The following is a 24932-nucleotide window of genomic DNA, read 5'->3' as shown; positions in this document are numbered from 1 at the left end:
GGTGAGAGGTTGGGAAGTGCTGGTATACAAAAGGACTTGGGTATCCTTATTCATGAGACACTAAAAGCTAACATGCTGGTGCAACAATCAATACATAAGGTAAATGATACACTGACCTTCAAATCAAGGGAATTAAAGCACAGGAATAAGGATAAAAACAATTAAAGATTTCCAGTATCCACAATATTTTGCCTTTATTACAGTGGGTAAAAATATTTGTTTCAACTGTATAGAGACTTGGTGAGGTAACTCCTGGAATACTGTCTACAGTTTTGGTCTCCTTATCCAAGGAAGGATAAAAAGGAGTGCAACAGACGTTCACTAGATTAATTCCTGGGATGGTGGGATTGCCTTACGAGCAGAGAATGAAGAAACGGAACCCGTGTTCTCTAGAATTTTGAAGGAATGAGTTGATCTAATTGAAACTTACAACATTCTTACAGGGCATGACAGGTTGAACATAGATAAGATAATGCCAGGCAATGACCATCACCATTAAGAGGCAATCTAACCGCTGCCTCATCCAGCAGTTTAGTGATCAATCCTAATTTTATTGTAATGTCTCTGGCAGTGCTGAAACTCAAATACTGCTGAAAAAAAAAATATGCAGGCTGGGTGGGTTAGCCATGGGAAATTCAGGGATAGAGTAGGGGGTTGGGTTTGGGTGGGATGTTCTTCAGAGGGTTGGTGTCGACCCAATGGGCTGAATGCCCTGCTTCCACACTATGGAAACTCTATGATTCTAAGAAAAGTCAGATGCTGTCAAAAGTTTTGATCTTGTACTCACCAGGGCAAAAGCAAGGACACCAAGTGTCGGGTGGAACAACAATTTACACCACATAAGAAATAGAGTGCTGATTGGTTGGCAAATGGACTCTCGATTGGTTGGGGCATTGCCATGGGGAGTGCAACAGAGGACAGTGTCTGCCAAGCTTTGGTTTGATTGAAAAGTGCAATGCCTGAACAAATTCCTTTTGTCTACAGAGCACCAGGCCCTCTGTATGATATAAACATTAGATTCCTTCAGGACTACACTAAATTGTCATCCTATATTATATTCTTCTGCCCTGGAGTGGGGCTTCAAGTCACATCCTCCCTGATTCAGATGTAAGATTATTGTCATTAAAGCCAAGCAAAGTCATGCTTATTTTGCATAGACAGGCTTTATAGAAATGGAACAATGGTATCTGGAGTATAAATTCACAAATTATTAATAATAGGAACACAAGTTAACTTGGGCCAGAAAAAATACAAACAAAGCGCTTAAGTTTATTTCCCTAAGAATATAGTTGAAATACAGGAAATTTATGTTAAATTTGTTTGTTTAACCACACTTGGACTAATCCCGCAGTCCTGGTTTCCAATTTAAACAAAAGACCCAGAACTACTGAAGAAGGTGCAAAAAAAAAAAAAATTGGCAAGGATAATACCAGAACTGACAGGGTATAAGTGTCTCAGAAGACTGAACACGTTGGTGCTGTTTTTACCGGAAAAGAGAAAGTAGAGTGGTAACCAAAATACAGGTTTTTATAATTACAAAGCAACGAGTTACAATAGATGTAGGGAAATTGTTTCTACTTTATTGGGAAGTCAGAAACTAGAGAACATAAACATAAGAGAATCATAAAAAAATTCAATGGGGGATTTAGGAGCAATTGTTTACATAGGAGGTTGGTCAGGAGTTTATTTAGTCCTGGTTTCTTTCAAGAGAGAGACTGAACAAGAGGTATGGAACTGGCTACTGAAGACCACTTGAGCAAACATTTTAGGAGGCCTTGGGTTTTTGTATAAATGCAGAATAAATGGGTGTGGCCAGTTTTCACAGATTAGGATTTCTGGGTTTTGTTTTTTTTTTCAGGTGCATCAGAAGCAGATGGGGTCTCAACAGAGTTGGAAGCTTCAGTGAAAGTCTCCTGGCTGCTACTCCCTCTGAATTTTCTCTTGATTTTTTTCCTCCTGATTGGAGAACTGCATATGAGAATCTGCATCTGAATTTTCCTTTTTTGCCAAGGGGTGTATGTATGGGATGATACTATAATTAGTAATTGTTACCGTATCTATTATTTTGTTAAGTTTTCCAATTGAGTTAAGTTATACTAAATTCCTCTTTCTTTGGTTGTATTTTAAATAAATTATGCTGCTTAATGTCAAGTAGTTTGACCATTTCATCTGGAACAGACACTTTACATTTAACTTTAAAATAAGAAAAAGTTAGTTCTAGGTTACCTTCTTAAAATATTTTGAGAGGGCCTGGTATGGTCCATAATAGTTAGACTACAGAATTTATTATCACATGGAGTAGTTGAAGTGCAGATGCATTTAAGGGAAAGCTAGATGAGCTCATGAAGGAGAAATAATAGGACATGCAAATAGGGTTAGACTAAATAAGATGAGAGAAGCTTTCATGGCATACAAACACTGGCAGACCTCTTAGAGCTCATGATATCATCATTTTGTCATAGCAAATGACCAGAGCTTATAATGGCTACTCCACCTTACCTCAGACTTGAAGTCTGACATACTCCATGCTAGCTCTGCTGTAAGTGAACAGCTTAATGTCAGCTCAGACACTGGGATGTTTGGGGAATGCAATCCTTGTATAAAATAGTTAGCTTGTCATAAACATCTGCTGAATTTTTCAATATCACAACATCTACACTTAGTTTCTTATGCTGCAGAAGATAATGTCAGTGTTGCTGCATCAGGTAAAACAGCCAGTTGGAAGTAAACCCATATCAGCTAATAGCCACTTTCTGTGCTTTCATAGTAAAACTCCCTTCTGACAGTGCGAGATAGGACAATGAGAGTGATCCTAATATTCTTCTGGCACATGCACTCACGAGAAGAAAAGTCTGTCAGAGAGAAATGGATTCTGCTTTCAGGAGATAGGACAGTCACAAGGATAGATTGTGGAGTTTATCACCTTTTTCATTGGCTATTATACATTGCAACTTAAAGGGATATAATGAAGTGTTTATTCATGATTTTCAGCCCTTTCTTTATTTCTATTTCTGTTTTGAATCAAAATTCTGCCATTTTCTCCATTGTTCTTTTGTTTCTTTCTCAACCATTAAATCTAACTGGTTAAAGAGATTGTTGGTCATTTATATGTCAATCCGGGGTGAGTCTGAAACAAGGCGAGATCATCCTGATAAATGGCAAAGCCATTTCTATCTCTGAAACTACAAACACAGGAATAAATTTGAGCTAACTCCAAATATTTTTAAATTGCAGAAGATTATACTCCCTGCAATATCATACATTTTTATTACAGGATAATGTGGAGTTGAGGATATTATCCAGCCACAAATGGCACCCGTGGCTATAAAACATTATAAGAACAAGACAACCACAAACCTCTCACAATGGAAGAGGGCAAAGTAGTTTTATGTTATCAATAATTGTACTTCCAGCAATATTATACCATGCAATTAGATACATTTTGCAAACAGCAAGACTTGCTACTTCTTTGGCTTCAGTCTACTGGATCTTCATATGGTGTGGTTCCAGTCCCAAGGGAATTCCACCTCAATGTCTTCCCCACTATATTCCCAATCAGCTTCTTCCTGATACCACCCATTGGAGCTGTAACCCCAAGTCTTCTTAAAGATCTGCTCCACCCTTGTTCCCACAAATTCCCATCTTTTTGATGCTTCAAAAGCTGATCCTGGCAGTCTCAGGGCAAAGAGTAAATTCACTGATTGCAGCTCCTCCAGTAGGAAACCCATAAACAAAAGGGCCCACATGGGAGATAGAATCAGGAGAGGCAATCACAATAATGAACTGAAGGAGAACTAACTGACATGGAAGTGGGGAGCTGGATTTGTTGATAGAAACAGCAGAAATCGTTGCTTCACGACCCAGAAGACAGCTGCCATAAGTCAGTGTGTTAAGTTTGGAGATGATGCATTTCCTTTCATGCAATCGACTCACAAACACACTGAAAGTCCCAACCCTCATGTGCATATTCACACCAACATGCCCACAAACAACGAGCATACCAAAACAGGAGAAAGACCAACATTTTAAGGAAACAGCACTGAGTCCACTTCACAAGACTGGAGGAAAATATTTCTTCTTACTCTTGGTGTGGAATAGCAATGCTAAGTAGCAGACCACTTACAAAATTGACCTCGACAAATTTATCCAATTTATTCAAAGTTACAAGAGATTAAAACAGTCATCAAGCAGAGCCCAAGTTGGGAGCTAGGGTCCCCAGCAATCCCAGGAGCTGACACTTATTTTCAGATTCTCAAATCAATTCCATTGCTATTTTCAGTCGAGAACTGGACAAGAATTGAGGGGCTCCTTGCTTCATTCATTGGTGTAAAAGGTGCTTTGGTTGTTTGCAATTTAACATTTAAGGCCTAAAATATTATATGCTTATACAAACATTGCTCACACTAATTTAGTTGATACTGAAGCATCAGATTCTATCTCATTCCATGTACTCACACCTTTGACCTCTGCTGAGAACTACTTTTAACAAATTTATCTCTTGAACAATCAAATAAAAGCATAACACTGGAATCCGAAATTTCCCTTTTACACGGGCAAAACAGAACACAAACTCGGTGACTGCTTTGCGGAATGCCTCCATTCAGGCTATAAGAATGATCCCCATCTTCTAATTGCTTTCCATTTCAATAAACTATCCTGCTCCCATGCTAACATTTCCATCTGGCACCTGCTACAGTATTCCAATGAAGCACAATGCAAGCTGAAGGAACAACACCTCATTTTTTACATAGGCACTTTATAGCCTCTAGATTCAATGTTGAATTCCACAAGTTCAGAGCATGGTCTTGGTCATTCATTTTTCTTACCACCCTCAGCCATATCTTATTTGTGATAACAAGGTGTAGAGCTGGATGAACACAGCAGGCCAAGCAGCATCAGAGGAGCAGGAAAGCTGACATTGCCGGTCTGGACCCTTCTTCAGTTTCTTCTCTGCAGAATTTCTGTAGACAGATTTCCTCCTTTTCACACCTTCAATTACGCCCATTTTACATCTCCAGCTCTCCTTCACCACCATTACCAATCCCTTGTCTTTCGCTCTGTCCATCCTCAAGACCTGTTCCACTCAAACCTCTACCTCCTTTGTCAGCAACATAAAAATCATGATTTTCCAACCCTTTTCAGTTCTAAAGAAAATTCATATTGTACTCGAAAGACTACCTCTGTGTCTCTCTCCAGAGATGCCGCCAGACTTGTTGAGTTTCTCCAGCATGTTTTGTTTTTATATACTTTGAACAAACAGAAAAGGGATGGAGAGATGGAACTTACAGTTAAGTCATTAATGGAGACAGCAGAAACTGTTGCTTCGTGTTGCTGAAGCTGGTTGACATAAGTCAGTGTGTTAAAGTCCCAGATGATGCATGTCCTGTCACGAGATCCACTCACAATCACATTGTAAGTTAACGACACCACCAGACAAGTAACGGCTTCTATATGTCCATGAAGTACCTACAGCAAAGAATAAATAACTATTGAGACATTTCGATCTTTAATATTTTCCCCCACCTGGACAGGAAACGAATGCAAGAGTACGAACTACACCACTCTGGTGTCAGAAAAGAGAGTCTTCGGGAAGAGGGCACACCAAATTTGCAATTATTTCAAACTGTTGGTGTAATTAAATTTTAGAAATGTTTGAAAAGGAATTTTGAGAGTCAGTATCACTTGTAAAGGATCCGTTCTAATTATTGGACAATAAATGCTTCTCCACTGTGTCCTGGTGACCCTTGATCTGGAAGCAGTACCAACTGGGAGGAAGTTCATATTCAAAAGGCATACACATGAAGAGAGAAATGAATAGTTGGAAAGTTGGAAGGAAAAAGCCTGAGAGCACTAACAATTAGGCAGGCGGGTCAGAGAGTTGGATTCTTGAATGGTCAGGAACCATGCACAGAATTATTACCATAGTTTCTTTCTCTTCCAAAGTGAATGAATGCCCAGGATTGTTAATATCATGCAAAGCTAAGGCATGTCTGCTAGATACATGCCACCATAACTGATAAAAGTTGAAAATTGAGAAGGCTATGGAAGAAAATGCACCATTGTTTTCAAAATTGCATGACATTAAACTGATTGTGCACACTGCTGCCTGCGAAAAATAGGTCCTTGAAGGTAAGGGACTAGACTTCTGCTCAAGTTTGGTCTGAGCATGGAAAAGCGGTGTCTCTGACATTGATGCCGTACAGAATACTGCCTCAAACATTTGTGAAGTCTACCTTTGTTGTAGCTACTTCTCCAAACAAAATTTATATATACTAACTAAAATAACCTCTAATTTATGCTTAACTTACCTTGGTTCAGATTTGTATTAAAGTAAAAGTTGCAAGAAGTGAAATCTTGTTTGGCAATTCCTTAATTGGGGTAGGGTGGATGTCTTTTGGTGTTTTCCAGTTTACAGATCCAACTTAGTGCAGAAAATACTACACTAAGCCAAGCTGACATTTATAACATTCCAATGTCCTGATTACACTATTCAACCACATTGCAAACATGCCTATTTGTCACCAAAATACATCACTCTTAATAAATTATTTGTTTTATATTTATTTGTTGCTAAACTAAAGTCTAGCTGCGGCAAGGAAAATGTCTAAATTCATTCAAATGTTAGTCTGGGATTCTGTTGTCTATGAAATTAACATTCAGTATCCTTTAAAAAGATTTTTTATTATTCACCTTAACAACAATGAATATATATGTTTGCTTAATATTTCTGTTGGAAATCAATTAAGAACATAACAGAGATTGCACGGCTACACACCTATTAACAGAAAGTTATACTGCAATGATTAACATATGTTCGATTTCAAAAAGAACTAAAGTACAATAATTAGTTTTATTAAAAAGTTAATTTCCTGTTGTTAGTTTGTTTTCACTTTTCCATTCATCACTGAATTCCTGAAAAAGCTCTACATCTTTCTAATAAGATTATAATTACATTGGCATCAGAGAAAGTGCAACAGTCCTAGACTTGTAGCTTCCGGACCTTTCTTTGATAATTAAGGATAACTGGGGCGATTTCTGTGGAAAGTAACACAGAAAACCATGGTGGCATATAGGTTACAGACATGAATTACAACTGGACTCAGGGAACACTCCTTGTTGGCTTCATTGACCACAAACGGTGAAACCGAATGACCTTTGTGAGCTTGCCTCACTGTTCGTTTAATTTTCAGTAAAAGATTGAGTACATTTGTTTATTTCACACATATTATGGGATATTAAAGTGTACTCAACTTTGATGTGTGGATGTGTGGTGTGTGTGAGTGAGAGAGAGAGAGCTGGGGGTGGGGTAGAGGAAGAAAGAGGTAGAGAGAGGTCAATTTCACTCAGTATATATAAATTTTATTTGGAGTAGTAGCTGCAACAAAGATAAACCTTCACGGCAGTATTCTGTATGGCATCAATTTGAAAGTTCTTCCCCTGCTCAGACTAACCTTGGGCAGAATTCATGGCCTGCGTTTATTGTTCATTCCTAAAAACCCTAGAGAAAGTGGTAGTGAGCTGTCTTAAACTGCTGCAGTCCTTGGGGTGCAGGGACATTGACAATCCTGATAGGAGCAAATTACTACAAATGCTGGAATCTGTACTGAAAACTAAAAATGCTGAAAATCACAGCCAGTCAGGCAGCATCTATGGAGAGAGAGAGAGCTAATATTTTGAGTCTAGATTGCTCAATTCTAATGTAGAGTCAGCTACATTTGAAACGTTAACTTGCTCTTTCTCCATGGTTGCTGCCTGATACACTGCGATTTCCAGCATTTTTGTTTTCAGCCATCGACAATCCAGTCAGAAAGGGAGTTTCAGGATCTTGACCCAGTGATGGTGAAGGAATAGCTTCAAGTCAGGATGTTGTGTGACTTGGAGGGGAATGTGTTATAGATGGTGATGTTCCCATGTATCTGCTGCCTTTGTCCTTCTGGGTTTGGAAGGTTCTATCTAAGGAGGCTTGGTGAATTACTGCAGTGCACCTTGTAAATGCGACACAATGCTCCCACTGTGTGTCAGTGAAGGGAATGAATGCTGAAGGTGGTGAACGGGGTGCCAACCAAGTGAGCTAGCTTGCCCTGGACGGTGTCAATCTTCTCAAGTGTTGTCAGGCTGCCCCCATGTAGGCAAGTAGAGAGTATTCCATTACCCACCTGACTTGTGTTCTCTAGATAGTGGACAAGCTTTTGTTGGGACAGTAACTAAGTCATTCACTGCAGGATTCCTAGCCTCTGAACTGTTCTTGTGGCTGAAGTATTTATAATGGTGCAGCTCAGTTTCTGGTCATCGATATGTCATAGGAAGAGCAAGCAGGAAACAAAGGTCAACCAACAAGGCAGGCGAGAGAAAAGTGGTCTGACTGTCTGATTTATGTAACGGAACAAGAAAGCAGATTATACAAAGAGCAGTGAAAAACGGACGAGTTGACGGTCAGTTCATAGTTGTGCTTCAATTAGTTGTGACCCTTTGAACACAAAAATTGAAATCGACGCCATTCAAAATTGTTAATGGGTTCAGATAAAGTATAAGCTTGGGTTTTGGGTCCCAACTTCTCTGAAGGTGTGTTGCAGTGACTAATTCCTGTGTTTGCTGATAGTCACTTTGCTTTTGTAGTGTTCAGACAATGGTTAATTTATTCAAATTACTACTATTACCAACTTAACTGCTCTTTATTCTGACACCAAGTCCCTCCAGAGCTTGTGATATCAACGCAGAAAGTGCTGATGCATTCTAAGGTAGTTTCAGCCAGTCTGAAATCAGCAGCTGACCTGGAAACTGCACTTGCCGAGGCTGCAAATGGTTGGTATGTGTGAACCACCAAATCCTAAATACTAGCCAACACATTCCAGCAATACTTCAGTCAGTAAACTGTGTCCAAACATGGAAGAAAGTTTGTCCCAGGTGAGATCACGTGCAACAAAGCAGTGGGAGCATGCAGGCTAGATCAAGACAGCAGATGCAGTCTGGCAGAAAACAATAGTCACGTACCTCTTTCAACATCATGCTTTTGGCTTTGTCTTTGTTGGCTGAGATTCCCCACACACAGACAACACTGCTTGTCCCTCCGGTGATAACAGTTGTCGTGTTTGGACATGCAGCACACAGGCACTGCCCCCAGTCCGACAGACATTCAAATACAGTTAGAGTCTGCAGCAGAAATACAATATCATTTTTATTACAATGTAAGACAATCCAGTTGGTCGTCAACTCTTCAAAAATCTTGTATCACTTTGTGGTGTACAAATGACTGAAACAATAGCATTAGCCGCTTCCTGTTTCCTCCTGACACTGAAGCATAGTGTATGCAATCCCCTTTCTTGCTCAGTTTCGCAATTCAGTTCACCAGTTCTTCACCCTCTCGCCAGTTACCCAGACTGATGCTCTAGTTCCATAATGAAGGGGAGCTGCCGAGTCAGCCATACCTTCCTCCAGCTGACACCATAAACCAAAACCACATCCACCTACTCAGATGAATGTAAGTAAGCCCATAAAATTATTCAAAGGAGAGCAGGGGAAGCTCTCCCTGGTGTTAAAAGCCAATGGTTAGAGATAGCCATAGAGTAGTACAGCATGGAAACAGACCCTTCGGTCTAACACATCCATGCTGATCAGATATCCTAAATTAATCTAGTCCCATTTGCCAGAATTTGGCCCATATCCCTCTAAACACTTCCTATTCATCTACCCATCCAGATGCTTTTAAAATGTTGCAATTGTGCCAGCTTCCACCACTTCCTCTGGCAGCTCATTGTACACATGTACCACCCACTGCATGAAAAAGTTGCCCACCAGGTGCCTTTCAAATCCTTCCCCCTCACCTTAAACTATGCCGTCTATTTTTGGACTCCCCTCCCCTTGGCTATTCACCCTATCCATGCCCCTCGTGATTTTATAAATTTCTATAAGGTCACCCTTCAGTCTCCAAAGCTACAGGGAAAATAGCCCCAGTCTGTTCTGCCTCTCCCTGTCACGCAAACTCTTCATCCCTGGCAACATCCTTGTGAATCTTTTAGATCTTTGTTGTCTTAATCAACACATTCAAAAGTGATGTTCTGACTATGGCTAGTAAGTTTGCAGATGACACCAAAATTAGAGGTGTAGTCAACAGCAAAGAAGGTTTCCCCTGAGTACATTGGGATCTTGATCAGATGGGCAGAGGAGTGTCAGATGGAGTTTAATTTAGATAGCTGTGAGGTGCTGTACGTTGAAAAGGTAAATCAGGACAGCACTTATGCACTTAATGATAAGGTCCTAGGAGTGTTGCTGAACAAAGAGACCTTGGAGTGCAGGTTCATAGTTCCTTGAAAGTGGAGATGCAGGTAGATAGGACAGTGAAGAAAACATTTGGTATGCTTGTCTTTATTGGTAAGTACATTGAGTATAGGAGTTAGGAGGCCATGTTGCAGAACATTGGTTAGGCCACTTTTGACATACCGCATGCTATTCCGGTCTCCCTGCTATAGGAGGGATGTTGCAAAACTTGAAAGGGTTCAGAAAAGATTTACAAGGATGTTGCCAGAGTTGGAGGATTTGAGCTGAATAGACTGGGGCTATTTTCCCCAGAGCATTGGAGGCTGAGGGGTGATCGTATAAATGTCTATAAAATCATGAGCGACATGGACAGGGTAAATAGACAAGGTCTTTTCCTCAGGGTGGGGGAGTCCAAAACTAGAGGGCATAGGTTTAAGGTGAGAGGGGAAAGATTTAAAAGAGACCTAAGGGGCATTTTTTTTCATGCAGAGGGTGGTGTGTGTATGGAATGAGCTGCCAGAGGAAGTGGTGAAGGTTGGTACAATTACAACATTTAAAAGGCATTTTAATGGGTATATGAATAGGAAGGGTTTAGAGGGATATGGGCCAAAAGCTGGTAAATGTGTCTAGATTTATTTAGGATATCTGGTTGGCATGGACGAGTTGGACTGAAGGGTCTTTTTCAGTGCTGTATATCTCTATGACTCTATTACTAGATATCAACCTGCGTTTTTACCTTGAGACACTATTGTGTTAATTTACATCCAATGAATACTTTCATAAACACTAGTTAACTATCTCCAATTAAACTACAAATCTAATTCAGTATTCCTTGAATAAATGCTTACATTTATATATGGTTGTTTACAATCTTAGGATTCCTAAGGGGCTCGACAAGGTAAATGCTGAAAGGATGTGTCCCCACATTGGGAGAGTCTAGGACCAGACAGCATAGTCTCAGAATAAAGTGGTGCCAATTTAAGACTGAGATGAGGAGGAATTTCTTCTCTCAGAGATTTGGGAGTCTTAGGAACTCCTTGCGCAGAGGGCTGTGGGGGCAGAGTCCTTGTATAGATTTTGTGCTAAGATAGAGAGATTCTTGATCAGGACTGAGATCAAGGGTTACGGGGAAAGGGCAGGAAAGTAGATGTGAAGAATGTCAGATCAGCTACGATCTTACTGAAAAGCTGAGTGGACTTGAGGGGGTGAACAGCCTACTCCTGTTTCTATTTCTTATGGTCTTATGGACCTTGGCACATCCAAAAGCACATAATGGTCATTAAGGCATTGTTTGAAGAATAGTTATTGCTTTAATACAAGAAATATGGCAGCAAATTTGCACACAGAAAAATCTGAAAACTAGCAATGAGCTAATATCCAAATAATCTGCTTTAGTCGTCAATTTTTAATTATCTTATTGAGATATGACCACTTGAGAGGACAGACAGGACCTTGATTTAACATGTCATCTAGAAGAAGGGTTGAACAATCCTGACTTTGAGCTAGTCACAACATCACATACCTTCTCAGCACCATAGTTCCCCAGAGCGCAGCTGAAGTCATCATATCCCCAGCAAAATAATTTGCTCCAATCTGGTGGTATCAGCAATTTATTCTTCTCCACAGCAAGAACACCCTTGTCCGTGTGTACAATATGTCCAACAGCTCCTTTCAATTGCTCTGTGTGAAATAGGTTGAGTAAAACATTATGGGAGAGGAATAAGATGTTATATTCCACATGGTGATGGAAACAAGTGGAGCAAACCTTATATACATTAATTTACAATGATGCATATCGCAATCCTGCGCCTCCCAACCATTTCCATTCAGTTTCTTCTCTATAGTGAATCCCCAGTTAACATACATTACTCAGTTCAATTAGCTTTAATTGAATTGAATGAGCTTTATTGTCACATGCACTCAAACGAGTACAGTGAAAAGTTCACTTGCCGCATTACAGCGCCAGACTCAAATGCAATTCTATACAATAAACATAGAATCCTACAACGCAACCGCTAATATGCTTACTTTTATAAGTGTAGAGTACTTTGAAATATCATGAAAAACACTACATAAATGCAAGCCTTTCTGTTTTACGGTTACACAGGGGATTGTTGAAGAGAGTTGGAACACTGTCCCCAATGTACTGTGGTACTGGGGAAACAAGGACGCAGTTTGCCCTGCTCCGAACCGGGATAATGACCATTGGGAAGAGATATCATGGGGACAGCTTTCTCCCTAGTGCTTGCCTCCAATCACTGCAGGTGCTGCCCCATGGGTCAGATTCTCACCTGCCTTCTCAACAATCATTGGGTCCACCTTGAGGGGCCCAGACCACAGGAAAGTTCATGGCATCACTGAAGTTGAATAAATTCTCTATTTTACATCTAATAGTGATGCCATGTTTTCTTTCTGCCTGTATACAACCCTCTGTTGCTTGATGGGTGACATATTCCAAAGACCACACTTTTTGGCTTGGCCTTTTGCTCCCATCAGCTCCTGACAGCACTAAACCAGGTTGGGTGCACTTTGATGTGATAGTTCCCCAAGTGGTCTTTCTCCATTCAGTAGCATGGACAATGAGTGCTACATGCCCGGTGTTAAGACATCACACCATATACAGATAACATTACTGGGTAATGATTACAATGGTAACACCACTCGAGTGATCTATGAGTGTGACCTACCAAGTCACTTTGTGTGGCTAATACTTGTTGAATCAGTTTTATCTGTCTAAACATTAACATGAAATCAGCTAAAATCACTCCTTAGAAGGGGTGGGGGAGAATGGAGCCATTGTTTGCAAGCAACTGCACCCTGAATGAGTTTCACTGATCAGTTTACAGTCAGTTGACAATGTCCAGCATTGTCAAAGACAGACATAACCAGACTCATAGATCTATACTTTAAATACCTTTCACACTAGAGGACCTCAGATTTGGCAAGTGGTAGAAGAAGGGCAGGGTGGCAGGTGAAGAGGCAGCAGAGTCCTTTCCTGAAGAGTGCTTTCCTTGGACATTCCGTGCAGGATGAGCTTTAGTGAACAGCTGAAAAAGAAAGCCGCCATGAATCTCTTTATCTTACAAAGCATGAGACACGTTCACTTGCTGGCCTTTCTATCTAACTGACGTCATGTGGAATGGAGATGAGCTCTCAGAAATAACTTGTAGTCACTCACACTGGATATAAGCAATCTGCCAAAACATCTACTGTATGTTTCCAATCTCTGAATGGACACAATCTGGGCAAATGTTTGAGTTTCTCTTGTCAAAACTCCTAAATAAAGGCCCTTAGCTCCTTGGGAATCAGTTATGCTGTACTTCCTGTACTGGTACAACATTGGGTTCTCATTGCAATAAGCCAAGAGCTGTAATGTACATGATGTCATATGAATAAGGAGCAGGAGTAGACCATTTGGCCCCTCAAGCCTGTTCCACCATTTGATAAGATCATAACTGACCTGATCATGGCCTCAACTCTTCCCTGTCTACCCACTTGCTGTGTATTAGCTTCCTATGTTGGAGTAGGCAGGAGGGGATGGGGTTGGGGTTGGGTTGGGTTGGGGATGGTGTAGAAAACTGAAATTTTAGGCTTGCAGGATCTGCCACTGAATTCTGACCCAGTGAGCAGCTGAGAAACAACTTTAAATCCTGGGGATTTTCCTTTCAAGAGTTTGAGGGAGTGAGAGATTGAGGGAGAGAGAAAGAGAGACAGAGAAACAGACTGAGAGGCAGAGAGAGAGAGAGAAAGAGAGAAAGAGAAAAACAGATTGAGAGAGAGACAGACAGACAGACAGAACATATGGAGATATCCTCTGCAGACCAGACAGAATAATTTAATATAAAGAAAGCCGTAGCTGCCAGGCAGTAGACGTTGAGGGACACATACTCCATTGTGAGAGGCCCATCTGTCCAGCAAGAACATTCCAGTCAGCACAAGTGAAAATCTGTAATAAGTTGCTTAATCCCGTCAATTGCACAAGTAGTAGGTAATTGTTCAACCTGTTCACCTCCGAAATGGCTCATGAGCAGTGCAGTAGCAATGGAAGCTTTGGGGCCTGCTCTCCTTCAGTGCACCGTACCCCTCCCATCCCCAAAGCCTGTGAAAAATCCCAGCATTAATTGCAGCCTTTTAAAAAAAAAAAATATCATAAAAAGACCAGCACTTGTTGCCCATCCATAATTGCCCTTGAGAAGTTGGTAGGGAGTTCACATGATCCATTAAAATGTGAGGCTCCAACTGAAAGATAACTTGACATTCCACAGTGTTGATGATGAAATCAGAATTATCCATCTGCTGTCAACCCCACTGCTTCAGCGTGGAACAGCCTTTAGATAGCCAATTGGGAATCTTGGACACAATTTTAAATTTAGTATTGCTGAGAAAAAGGAAAACTCACTGTCAAACTGTGCTCTCATCAGGACAGAATCACAAGAATACCAAATCTCCAAGAGAACAACCATTTATACTGCATGAAAAGAGGGTGCTGATTTGATTGGAAAGATATAGCAAGTGGTGATATCAGATTGACTGGCCATTATACAGTCTCCTAAATGTATTATTCCATTGATTTTTAAAAATTTATTGCCAGCTGGCCAGGATTTATTGCCCATCCCTAGTTGCCCTTCAGAAGGTGGTGGTGAGCTGCCTTCTTGAACTGCTGCAGTCCTCCTGCTGTGGGTTGACCCACAATGCCATTAGGGAGGGAATTTCAGGATTTTGACCCAGTGATACTGAAGGAACGGCGCTATATTTCCAAGTCAGGACGGTGAGTGGCTTGGAGGGGAACCTGGAAATGGCAGTGTTCCCAAATGTCTGATGCCCTTGTCTTTCTAGTTGGATGTGGTTGTGGTCTTGGAAGGTGCTGTCTGAGGACCTTTGCTGAATTTCTACAGTACATTCTGTTGATATTACATACTGCTGCTCCCAAATTTTGGTGGTGGAGAGAACGGATACTTGTGGATGTAGTACCAATCCAGCCAGCTGCTTCTTGAGTGTTATTGGAGCTGCACCCAGCCAGGCAAGTAGGGTGTATTCCATCACACTCCTGAATTGTGCCTTGTAGATGATAGACAGGTTTTGGAGAGTCAGGAGATAAATTACTCGCTGCAGTATTCCCAGCCTCTGACCTGCTCTTGTAACCGTTGTGTTTATGCAGTGAGTCTAGTTGAGTTTTTTGTCAATGGTGACCTCCCAGGATGTTAATAGTCAAGGATTCAGTGATAGTAACATCATTGAATGTCAAGCCGGGGGGGGGCGGGGGTGGTGGTGGCTGGATTGTCTCTTTTTGGAGATAATTATACCTTGGCATTTGTGTAGCATGTATATTACTTGCCACTTCCCAACCTAAGATTAGATTTTGTCCAGATCTTGTTGCATTTGACCATGGACTGCTTCAGAACCTGAGGGGTCACAATGGTGCTGAATATCCTGCAATTATCAGCGAATATCCTTTTTCTGACCTTATGATGGAGGGAAGGTCATTGATACAGTAGCTGAAGATGGTTGGGCCTAGGACATTACCCTGAGAAACAGCTGCAGAGATGTCCTGGAGCTGTAATGACTAACCTCCAATAACCACACTATCTTCCTTTCTGCCAGGTATGACTACACCAGTGGAGAGTTTGCTCCTTGATTCCCATTGATTCCAGTTTTGCTAGGGCTCCTTGATATTGGGTAGTCAATCCATTATCACACATTTTTACAGCATTACTTCAAGTAACATTTACTTTCTTCTATCCCATCCTGCGGCTAACATTATTTAAAGTCATTCCCGACATTCTCCTGGATAAATTTCAATCCCATAAGAAAGAAGTTGTCTGATATAAACAACAGAAGAGTTCCCAAGATGTTTGTGTCTTCCGGCACTTACTCACCAACAAACTCCTGATACGAGATGAGCAGAATGATTAAAATTTCTTCAGAGCTGCTCCTGCTTCATTATTGTAACTTTGACAGTACTATAGCAGAAAATCCCACTGATGTGTGAAAATGGGGTTTCTAATACAACCCAATAACATCCCAGCAATGGAGCACGAGAAGCCCCAGGAGATTCCTAGTCAAAGTCCCCTTGCTTTCTGGCAAATTCTTTTTTTCCACATTAATGGGTGTGCGATGTCTCAAAGTCAGTCTCCCTTTAACAGCCATACTCAAGATATCAACCCTATGTCATACCATGTGACCTGAGGGTATAAAGTTCACATACTCCACCTCACCCTGGGGTCACTTGAAGCGTGATATGCTACTAAAAGCATGCTCCTCAGTTGTAATGTAACCGTTTAGTATTATCCCAAACAGCAACGTGTCTGTGAATGTAATGTTTTTACATAAAAGTCAGTTGGAATAAATATCTGTTACATTCTTCAATACCACAGTATCCATGCCTTGTTTATGGTACAAGGGATAACATAGGCAGTGCCACATCAGGTAAAATACCCTGCTGCAGGCAAACTCACATCATTTAGTTTCCGTCTTTTAAGCATAGACCAGTGCACAAGAAAACACCAGTTAATACTTAGAAATCAAAAGACTCTTCAAATTTGGAACAAAAACAGAAGTTGCTGGAAAAGCTCAGCAGGTCTGGTAGCACGTGTGAAGAAAAACATTAGTTAACTTTTCGGGTCCAGTGACCCTTCCTCAGGACCGTTCTGTTCTTCCTCAGTTCTGAGGAAGGGTCACTTGACCCGAAACATTAACTCTTGAGTTTTTTTTTCACAGGTGCTGCCAGACCTGCTGAGCTTTTCCAGCAACTCTATTTTTGTTCTTGAACTACAGCATCCGCAGTTCTTTCGGTTTTTCTTTAAACTTATACCTGTTTAGGGATCTGCCCAAAGTTACTGACAAAACCCATGATGGTAGTCTTTTTCAAAGGGTCTTTGATGCTACGGAGATCAACCTGGTCATCGTAGAAGTAAGGATGGAAAACATTAATAGCTTCAACTGCTGCTGAACCCTGCTGCTTGTAACCAAATATTAAGTCTATCCAGTGATGGAGATGAGCAGAGACATAATCACTTTCCAAAGCCTACAGGGAGAGAAGAGACAAGAAAGTATCCGTTTAGTCTTTAAACATCACTCTATTTCAGCCTGGCTTTCATTTTCACTTTATTAATGTCAATGACGTAATTTCAAAACTGCCTTCTGTTTGTTTGTTCATTTCTGAAAAGCCATTTTTAAAGGTACTGTTGTGTTATCCTTAAGGGATCACACTTATTCCAAAATTAGATGCTTCTAACATTACATAAGCAGTGTTTTAGAGATAGTAGGAACTGCTGATGCTGGAGAATCCGAGACAACAAGGTGCAGGGCTGGATGAACACAGCAGGCCAAGCAGCATCATAGGAGCAGAAAGGCTGACGTTTCGGGCCTAGACCCTTCATCAGAAAAGCTTTAAGCAGTGTTTTATATGGCTTTGGGTGAAGTCGGCATTATAGGGCCATTAATTCAACTCTTTCCCAAGTACTTAGCCAATTATTTGGTAGGTTGAAAGATGGAGTGTTGCATTTGCAAATTATAATTATAATGAAATTTTAGATGTATGCCCAATCTGCCTATTCAGATGAAAGTAAAGTCATAGAGTCATGCAGCATGGAAACAGACCCTTCAGTCCAACCTGTCCATGCTGATCATAATCCTAAACTAAACTAGTACCATCTGCCTGTGCTTGGCCCATATCCCTCCAAACATTTCTTTTCCATGTACTTATCCAAATGTCTTTTAAATGTTATAACTGTACCCGCATCCACCACTTCCTCTGGAAGTTCATTCCACACACGAACCACCCTCACTGAAAAGAATTGCCTCACGTGTCTTTTTTAAATCTTTCTCCTCTCACCTTAAAAATATGCACCCCTAGTCTTGAAATCCCCTACCTTAGGGAAAAGATACTTGCCATTCACCTCATCCATATCCCTGATGATTTTGTAAACCTCTGTACGATCATCCCTCAACCTCCTACACTCCAGTGTAAAGAGTCACAGACTATCCAGCCTCTTCTTATAACTCAAACATTCCATTCCTGGCAACATCCTGGTAATTCTCTTTTGAACCCTCTCCAGTTTAATAATATCCTTCCTACTATTCTATCTGAGGAAAAGCAGGAGAGTTCTCCTGGTTTTCTAGCCAATGTTCATATCTCAACTGACATCTTTAAAATGAATGACCTAATTTCCTGTTCGTCAACCCAAAATGTCTGCCACATTTCTTTGTGACTATGATTGCAAAGTAATTTATCAGATATGAAAGTTTTAATTAAGTACATGTTCTTTTCTTCCTTCTTAAATATGATGTGCCAGGAGCAGACCTAGTAGTAGACTAGTACTGTCTCTGAATGTAAAGCTGTGTCTGAATAATAGTTTCATTGTGACTGTCTGTGGCCACCCTAACCACTGCATTCAGGAACTGCTGTTAATATCTGGTCAACTAAATATTGCAGTGAAGAATCCTTAGTAAAACTAAAAGGAAGGTGGAAGGGCTATCACACTGCATTATTACCTATGCATCTACCCAAACGCAACCCAAGATTGTTGTGCATGGAACTCTACTTCCCAACACCATATTGCCTGATGCCCTTAACGTAACTAAACAGACAAGGGGATAGTGGGAAAAACTGGTCACAAAAGTAAGTTTTAAGAAGTTCCTAGAACAAGGTAGAGGAGTGGAGTGGTTTAGGAAGGGAAGGGAGGCTTCTTTAGCTAAAAACAAGGTGGGACAATCAAAATCAGGAACCTACTTAGCCCAGAATTGGAGACACACTGATCTCCTGCAGGGGTATAACATTGCTTGGAAAAGTTTGGTTAGGTGGCGGAATTTTGACACACCAGACATTAAGTACTTTTAACAAGGAACCTACAGTTACAGTAATTTCAGATACAAATACGCACGTTGTTTCTATGCTCCACAACAAACATAAGATCAAAGGTTCTTTGCAGTAGAAGGATCAAGTAGCTTCCATGATGTTAATTTTGTACAGTTAATATTGATCGATGGGTGAATGACTGACTCTGTGTAGCCTATTTGAAAAGAACACAGGAAATTCCAGTTTGCAGGCTAAGGTTAGACAACACCAGCATTCTCCCAGTGGCTTGAGCCTAGATCTCTGATATGTCCACGTAATGATAGTAAATTGACCAAATTCATCATGGAATGCTATTACTCAGGTTTTCTCTTCCATTTGAATAAATATTTCTTTCCTGTCTACAGTAATCTCCAATGACATTTTGTGTAATTTCCCTTCATAAAGTGAGCACCCATATTCTTTTCCTTTGAAATCCTGGACTGCCCCCAGTTTTGCACCCCTCAGGGTCAAGGTAGGCTTCAGTTCCAAAGTGCTCAAGCAGTCACCATCAATGGGCCAGTTAAGCCATGAACTCCTTACATTTGTAGTGCAGATTTGTGCTGGATTATCGCAGGTTTGATTTCAACGTAAGCTGCAAGGAGGACACAAAGAGGATGCAAAAAAAATAGTCAGGTTAAATAAAAAGCTAAGAACAAGGCAGATGGAGTATTATGTGGGGATGTGCTAAGTTATTTACCAAATTAGAGAAGCAGCTGAGAGATTTGAACCACCTCCAAGCTGGTTAGTTGAAAAATCATGATTATAGCTAATGGTAAAACTGTATTTGAGGGGGGATTTGCATTTCATTTATCATATTTTTTTTAACAAGAATAACAAGGCAGATTATTATTTAAAAGGCATGAAACTTGTAAATATTAATATTTGGAGAAAACTAGACGGGAAGCACAGAAAGTTGGCATATCGGTACAGCGTGCAATTGGAAAGGCAAATGATATATTCACCTTTATTGCTAGGGGAATGGAAGAATAAGGAATTGTTGCTACAGTTTTACAGAACTTTTTGAGACCACACCTGAAGTAATGTACATGGTTTGGTCTTCATGTCTGAGGAAGGATATAGTTGCACTGGAAGTGATGGAGAAGATTTACTAGATTGGTTCCTGAGGTAAGTGGGCTGGCTGCTAACAGAAAAACTGGATCTATATTCTCATTGAAAGATACAAGATCCTGAAGGACCTCAACAGGTTAGACACAGAAAAGTAGCTTCCCCCTAGCTGTGGAATCTGGAACACGAGGGCTGAGCCTCATTAAGGAGTGAAATGAGGCAAAAATCGCTTCTCTGAAATGATTGTAATCCTTCAGAATTCCCTACTCCAATGGGTTGTGGATGCTCCATTTTTAGGTATGTCTGGGGGAGGCAATGGCCGAGTGGTATTATCCCTGGACTGTTAATCCAGAGACCCAGATACTGTTCCGGGGACCTGGGTTCAGATCCCATCATGGCAGATGGTAGAATTTGAATTCAATAAAAAGAAACAAAGTCTGGAATTAAGAGCCTGATGGTGACCATGAATCTATTGTCGATTGTTAGAAAAAGCCCATCTGGTTCACTAAAGTCCTTTAGGGAAGGAAAGTGCCATCCTTTCCTGGTCTGGCCTACATGTGACTCCAGAACCACAGTAATGTGGTTGACTCTTAACTGCCCTCTGGGCAATTAGGGATGAGCAATAACTGCTGGCCTACTCAGTCAAGCTGTCATCTCATGAATGAATAAAAAGCATTTAAGTATGTGAGGTAGACAGATTTTTGACTTCTTAGGCTCTCAAGCGATATAGGGAACAGGCATGAAGGTGCAATTGAGGCCAAAGGCCATCCACGATTGCATTAGATGGCGGACATGACTCGATGGGCTGAATGACCAACTTCTGCTCTTACGTCTTATGACCAAGGATCGTCCATGATCGGATCAGTTGCTGGTGCAGGTTTGTATATGATTAACTCCAGCAGCTCTCTTGTTCTTATGCGCTCTTTGTTCTTAGGTTACCATCAAATTAGAGAGGCAACGGACCCATTTGAACTATATCCAAGTTGAACAGTTGAAAAATCATTCTAATATAGCTAATGGTACAATTGTATTTGAAAGAAGATTTGCATTTCAAATACACCTTTCATGAACTCAAGACCTCAAAGCGTTTTAGCCAATGAAGCCTGTTTTCTTTAAAAAAAAGTACATTCACTGTCATCGTGCAGGAAACAATTTATGCTAACCAGATTGGGCTCTGCTATGACGCTCCAGTAGTTGAACGTCCTGCTGTTACAACTGTCTAGACAAAAAGAACGGTTGTATAATTGAAGTATTGGAGAGTTGCCAGCACCCATGGAAACAGATTGCAGAGTGAGACGCTGCCTTTTAGAGTTGAAAAAAAGTAAGAGAAATCAGACGGGTAAAAATAACATCCCAATAAGGCTGTAGTTTTGGCCAAGATAAGCTGGATGTTTTGAATTGAACAAGTGCCAAACATAAAAGTATAATTAACAGTCATAATGAGGCCACCAGGAGAAGGGATATCATGTAGGAATGGTACTGCACAGCAACTGAATTATTGTATAAATTTCAAAAGTGTGAGTTCTGAGCTACCTTTACTTCTCTAACTCTACCAGTTGCACCTTTCTTAGAAATTAGACACGCTTCATATCTGTTAAATATTTAATTTCTTTACTTATTCATGAAATCTGCTCATTGTCAACATGGACACCATTTATTGCCTGTCTCTATTTGCCCTTGAACTGAGTGACTAGCTGGGGCCATTTCAGAGGGCAGTGCTGTGGGTCTGGAGTCACACATGGGCCAGGCCAGGTCAGGATGGCAGATTTCCATTCCTAAAAGCCATTAGTAAACCGGATAGATTTTTACTGCAATTAATGTTTCACACCACCATTGCCGAGACTAGCTTTTTAAGGGCAGGCAATGGCCTAGTGGTGTTATTGCTGAGCGTTAATGCAGAGACCCAGCTACTGTTCTGGGGACCTGGGTTCGAATCCTGCCATGGCAGATAGTAGAATTTGAATTCAATAATTTAAAAAAAAACTTCAATTAGGAGTCTAATGATGACCATAACTCCATTGTCAATTGTCAGGAAAAACCCATCTGGTTCACTCATGTCCTTTAGTGAAGGAAACTGTTGACCTTACCAGGTCTGGCCTACATGTGACTCCAGACCCACAGCAATGTGGTTGACTCTTAACTGCCCGGTGGGCAATAAATGCAGACCTAGCCAGGGAAGCCTACATCCTGTGAATGAATAAAGAAGAAAAGAAAAACAATTTTAAATCCTGGGGTTTTCCTTTCACAAGTTTGAGGGAGAGAAACAGATTGAGAGAGACAGACAGACAGACATAATATATGGAGATATCTGAATTAAATTTCACAATTGAATTTAAATTCAACACACTTCCATGGTGGGATTTAAACAAGAATCACTCAGATCCTAGGCCAATAGATTACTAGGAGGCCATAAGAAGTAGGCTATTTGGCCCATTCGGTCTGCTCTGGAATTCGATGAGATTATGCCTGGTCAGATAATCCTCAGCTACACTTTTCCCCATAGCGCTTGATTCCCTCACTGATTAAAAATCAGAATCTCTCAGCCTTGAATATTCTTAATAATGCAGCCTCAACAGCCACTTCTGGTAAAGAACTCCACAGATTCATTACTCTCTGAAAGAAGAAATTTCTCTTTTTTGGGTGACCCCTTACTCCGAGTTTATGCCTTCTAGTCTCAGACTCTCCCACAAGGGGAAACAAATCTCTCTACATCCACCCAGTCAAGCTCCCTAAAAATCTTATATATTTCAATAAGGACCTCTCATTCTTCCAAACTGTGATGAGTGCAGGCCCAAACTACTCAACCGTTCTCATAAGGAAATCTCTCCATATTCAGTATCAAACTAGTGAACTTCTCTTGACTGCCTCCAGTGCTGATATATCTTTCCTTACAAAAGCCAAAACCATTTAGAGTAATCTAGTTGAGGTCTAACTACTGCCTTGTAGAGTTCCCTATTTCTATATTCTATTCCCTTTTAAATAAAGTCCAACATTCCATTTGCTTCCCCATTACCTGCTGAACTTTCTAGTTTTTTTGTGATTCATGCATGAGGAATCCCAAATTCCTCTGCGTTGCAGCTTTCTGTAGTCTTTCTCCATTTAAATGCCAAGCTCTTCCATTCTTCCTGCCAAAGAGCACAACCACACATTTTCCAATATTATCTTTCCTCCACCAAGCTTTTACCCAGTCAGTTAACCTGTCTTATCCCTTTGCCAAGTCTTTGTGTCATCTCAGCATTTGCCTTCCTATCTGTTTTTATGTCATCCACAAACTTGGCAAAAGCACATTCACTTTCTTCATTTAAGTCCTGCACATATATTTGAAATAATTGTGACCCCAGTACTGGTCACTGTGGCACTCGACTAATTTCAGGGTGCTATGCTGAAAATGCCCCTTAGTCACAACACGGTCTTCTAATAGTTAGCTAGTCCTCCATCCGTGCTAATATACTGCACCCAAAATCATGGGCTCCTATCTTATTATGTGGCCTAATGTGCGGTACCTTATTGAATGCCTTTTGAAAATCCAAACTGGTTACCATTAATCCGTCCTAATTGTTACCTTATAAAAGAATGTTTGTCAAATTATCAGGCATGGCTTTCCCTTACTGAAGCCATGCTGCCTCTGCTTGATTATATTTTATATTTCTAAATGCTCCACTATAACATCTTTTAGAATAGGCTCCAACTTTTTCCCACTAATCGACATTAAACTAACAGGCCTGTAGTTCACTGTTTTTGTCTTTAATATCCTAGGATGCAACCCATCAGGTCCAGGGGACTTGTTGGCCTTTAGTAGTAATGCTGGTTATTCTATGTATCCTGCTATCCTGAGACATCCTCCCTCCAGTCCCTTGATTATTTATTACTTTTGGAAGTCTATTAGTGTCTTCTACCATGAAGACCGATGTTAAGTATTTATTCAACTGGTCTGCCATTTCCTGGCTCCTCATTATTATTTCCCTAGCCTCATTCTGTAAGGGGGCTATGTACACTTTGACCTTTATCCTACTTTGCATGTATTTCAAGATGTTTTTACCATCTTTGTCAAAGTTTATTTTCTCTCTCTTTGTTTTGGTCATCTTTGCTGGTTTTTAGAGCTTTCCCAATCCTTTGGCTCACCACTAACTTTTGCCACAGGGTACGTTTTATTTTCAATTTGATACTATCGCTAGCTTCCTTGGTTAACCATGATTGGTTTATCCCCTTCCTACAATCTATTGCCTTCCCTAGGATTATACCTTTGTTGTGAGTCATGACTGTTTCATTAAACACCTCCCCTTGTTTCTCAAACATCTTTTCAGCTTAAAACCCCCTCCCTAGTCCACAGCCACCTCTACCTTCATCTGTATGTAATTATAGGGGGTTACCAATTTATGAAGGCTCGTACTTACAAACACTATCCTATATAGGGCGTAGTTTTAAATATCTGACATAAGAACATCTCCTGTCCTTACCAACAGCTGCTTTATATTGTCCTCCATTATGTTTCGTCTTGTGTACAAATTGACTCACAAACCCATCAACAACCCAGGGACTGCCTGTACCCTTATCTAAATTTGATGCAGTTGTTTCCAACCCAAGTTTTTCACTCTCAACTTCAACTTTGTAATTCTAAATTCTCCTTTGTAATGGTCACTGTTTTCAAGGAGACCTTTTACTCTGAGGTAATTTATTAAATCTGCCTTATTACGCATTACCAGATCAAAGATGGCCTGATCCCCAATTCAATCCACAACATGATGATTTAGGAAACCATGCCAAATACACTCTATGA

The 24932-nt window shown here is 40.6% G+C and overlaps 1 protein-coding gene across 1 annotated transcript in view; it reads right to left on the bottom strand.

Annotated features, from left to right (window-relative positions):
• Window positions 1-24932, bottom strand: part of wdfy4 (WDFY family member 4) — a 277315-nt gene that overhangs the window by 16740 nt on the left and 235643 nt on the right. Inside the window, exons 55-59 of the mRNA XM_048616184.1 lie at window positions 17066-17278; window positions 13169-13301; window positions 11777-11934; window positions 8992-9150; window positions 5287-5466 (exon numbers count right to left, since the gene is read on the bottom strand). Coding sequence (XP_048472141.1) covers window positions 5287-5466; window positions 8992-9150; window positions 11777-11934; window positions 13169-13301; window positions 17066-17278 — 843 coding nt within the window. The remainder of the gene's footprint in view (window positions 1-5286; window positions 5467-8991; window positions 9151-11776; window positions 11935-13168; window positions 13302-17065; window positions 17279-24932) is intronic.

Source organism: Rhincodon typus, chromosome 34, assembly GCF_021869965.1.
Source record: "Rhincodon typus isolate 14 chromosome 34, sRhiTyp1.1, whole genome shotgun sequence".
NCBI lineage: Eukaryota > Metazoa > Chordata > Chondrichthyes > Orectolobiformes > Rhincodontidae > Rhincodon > Rhincodon typus.
This window is presented reverse-complemented; position numbering and strand designations above follow the sequence as displayed.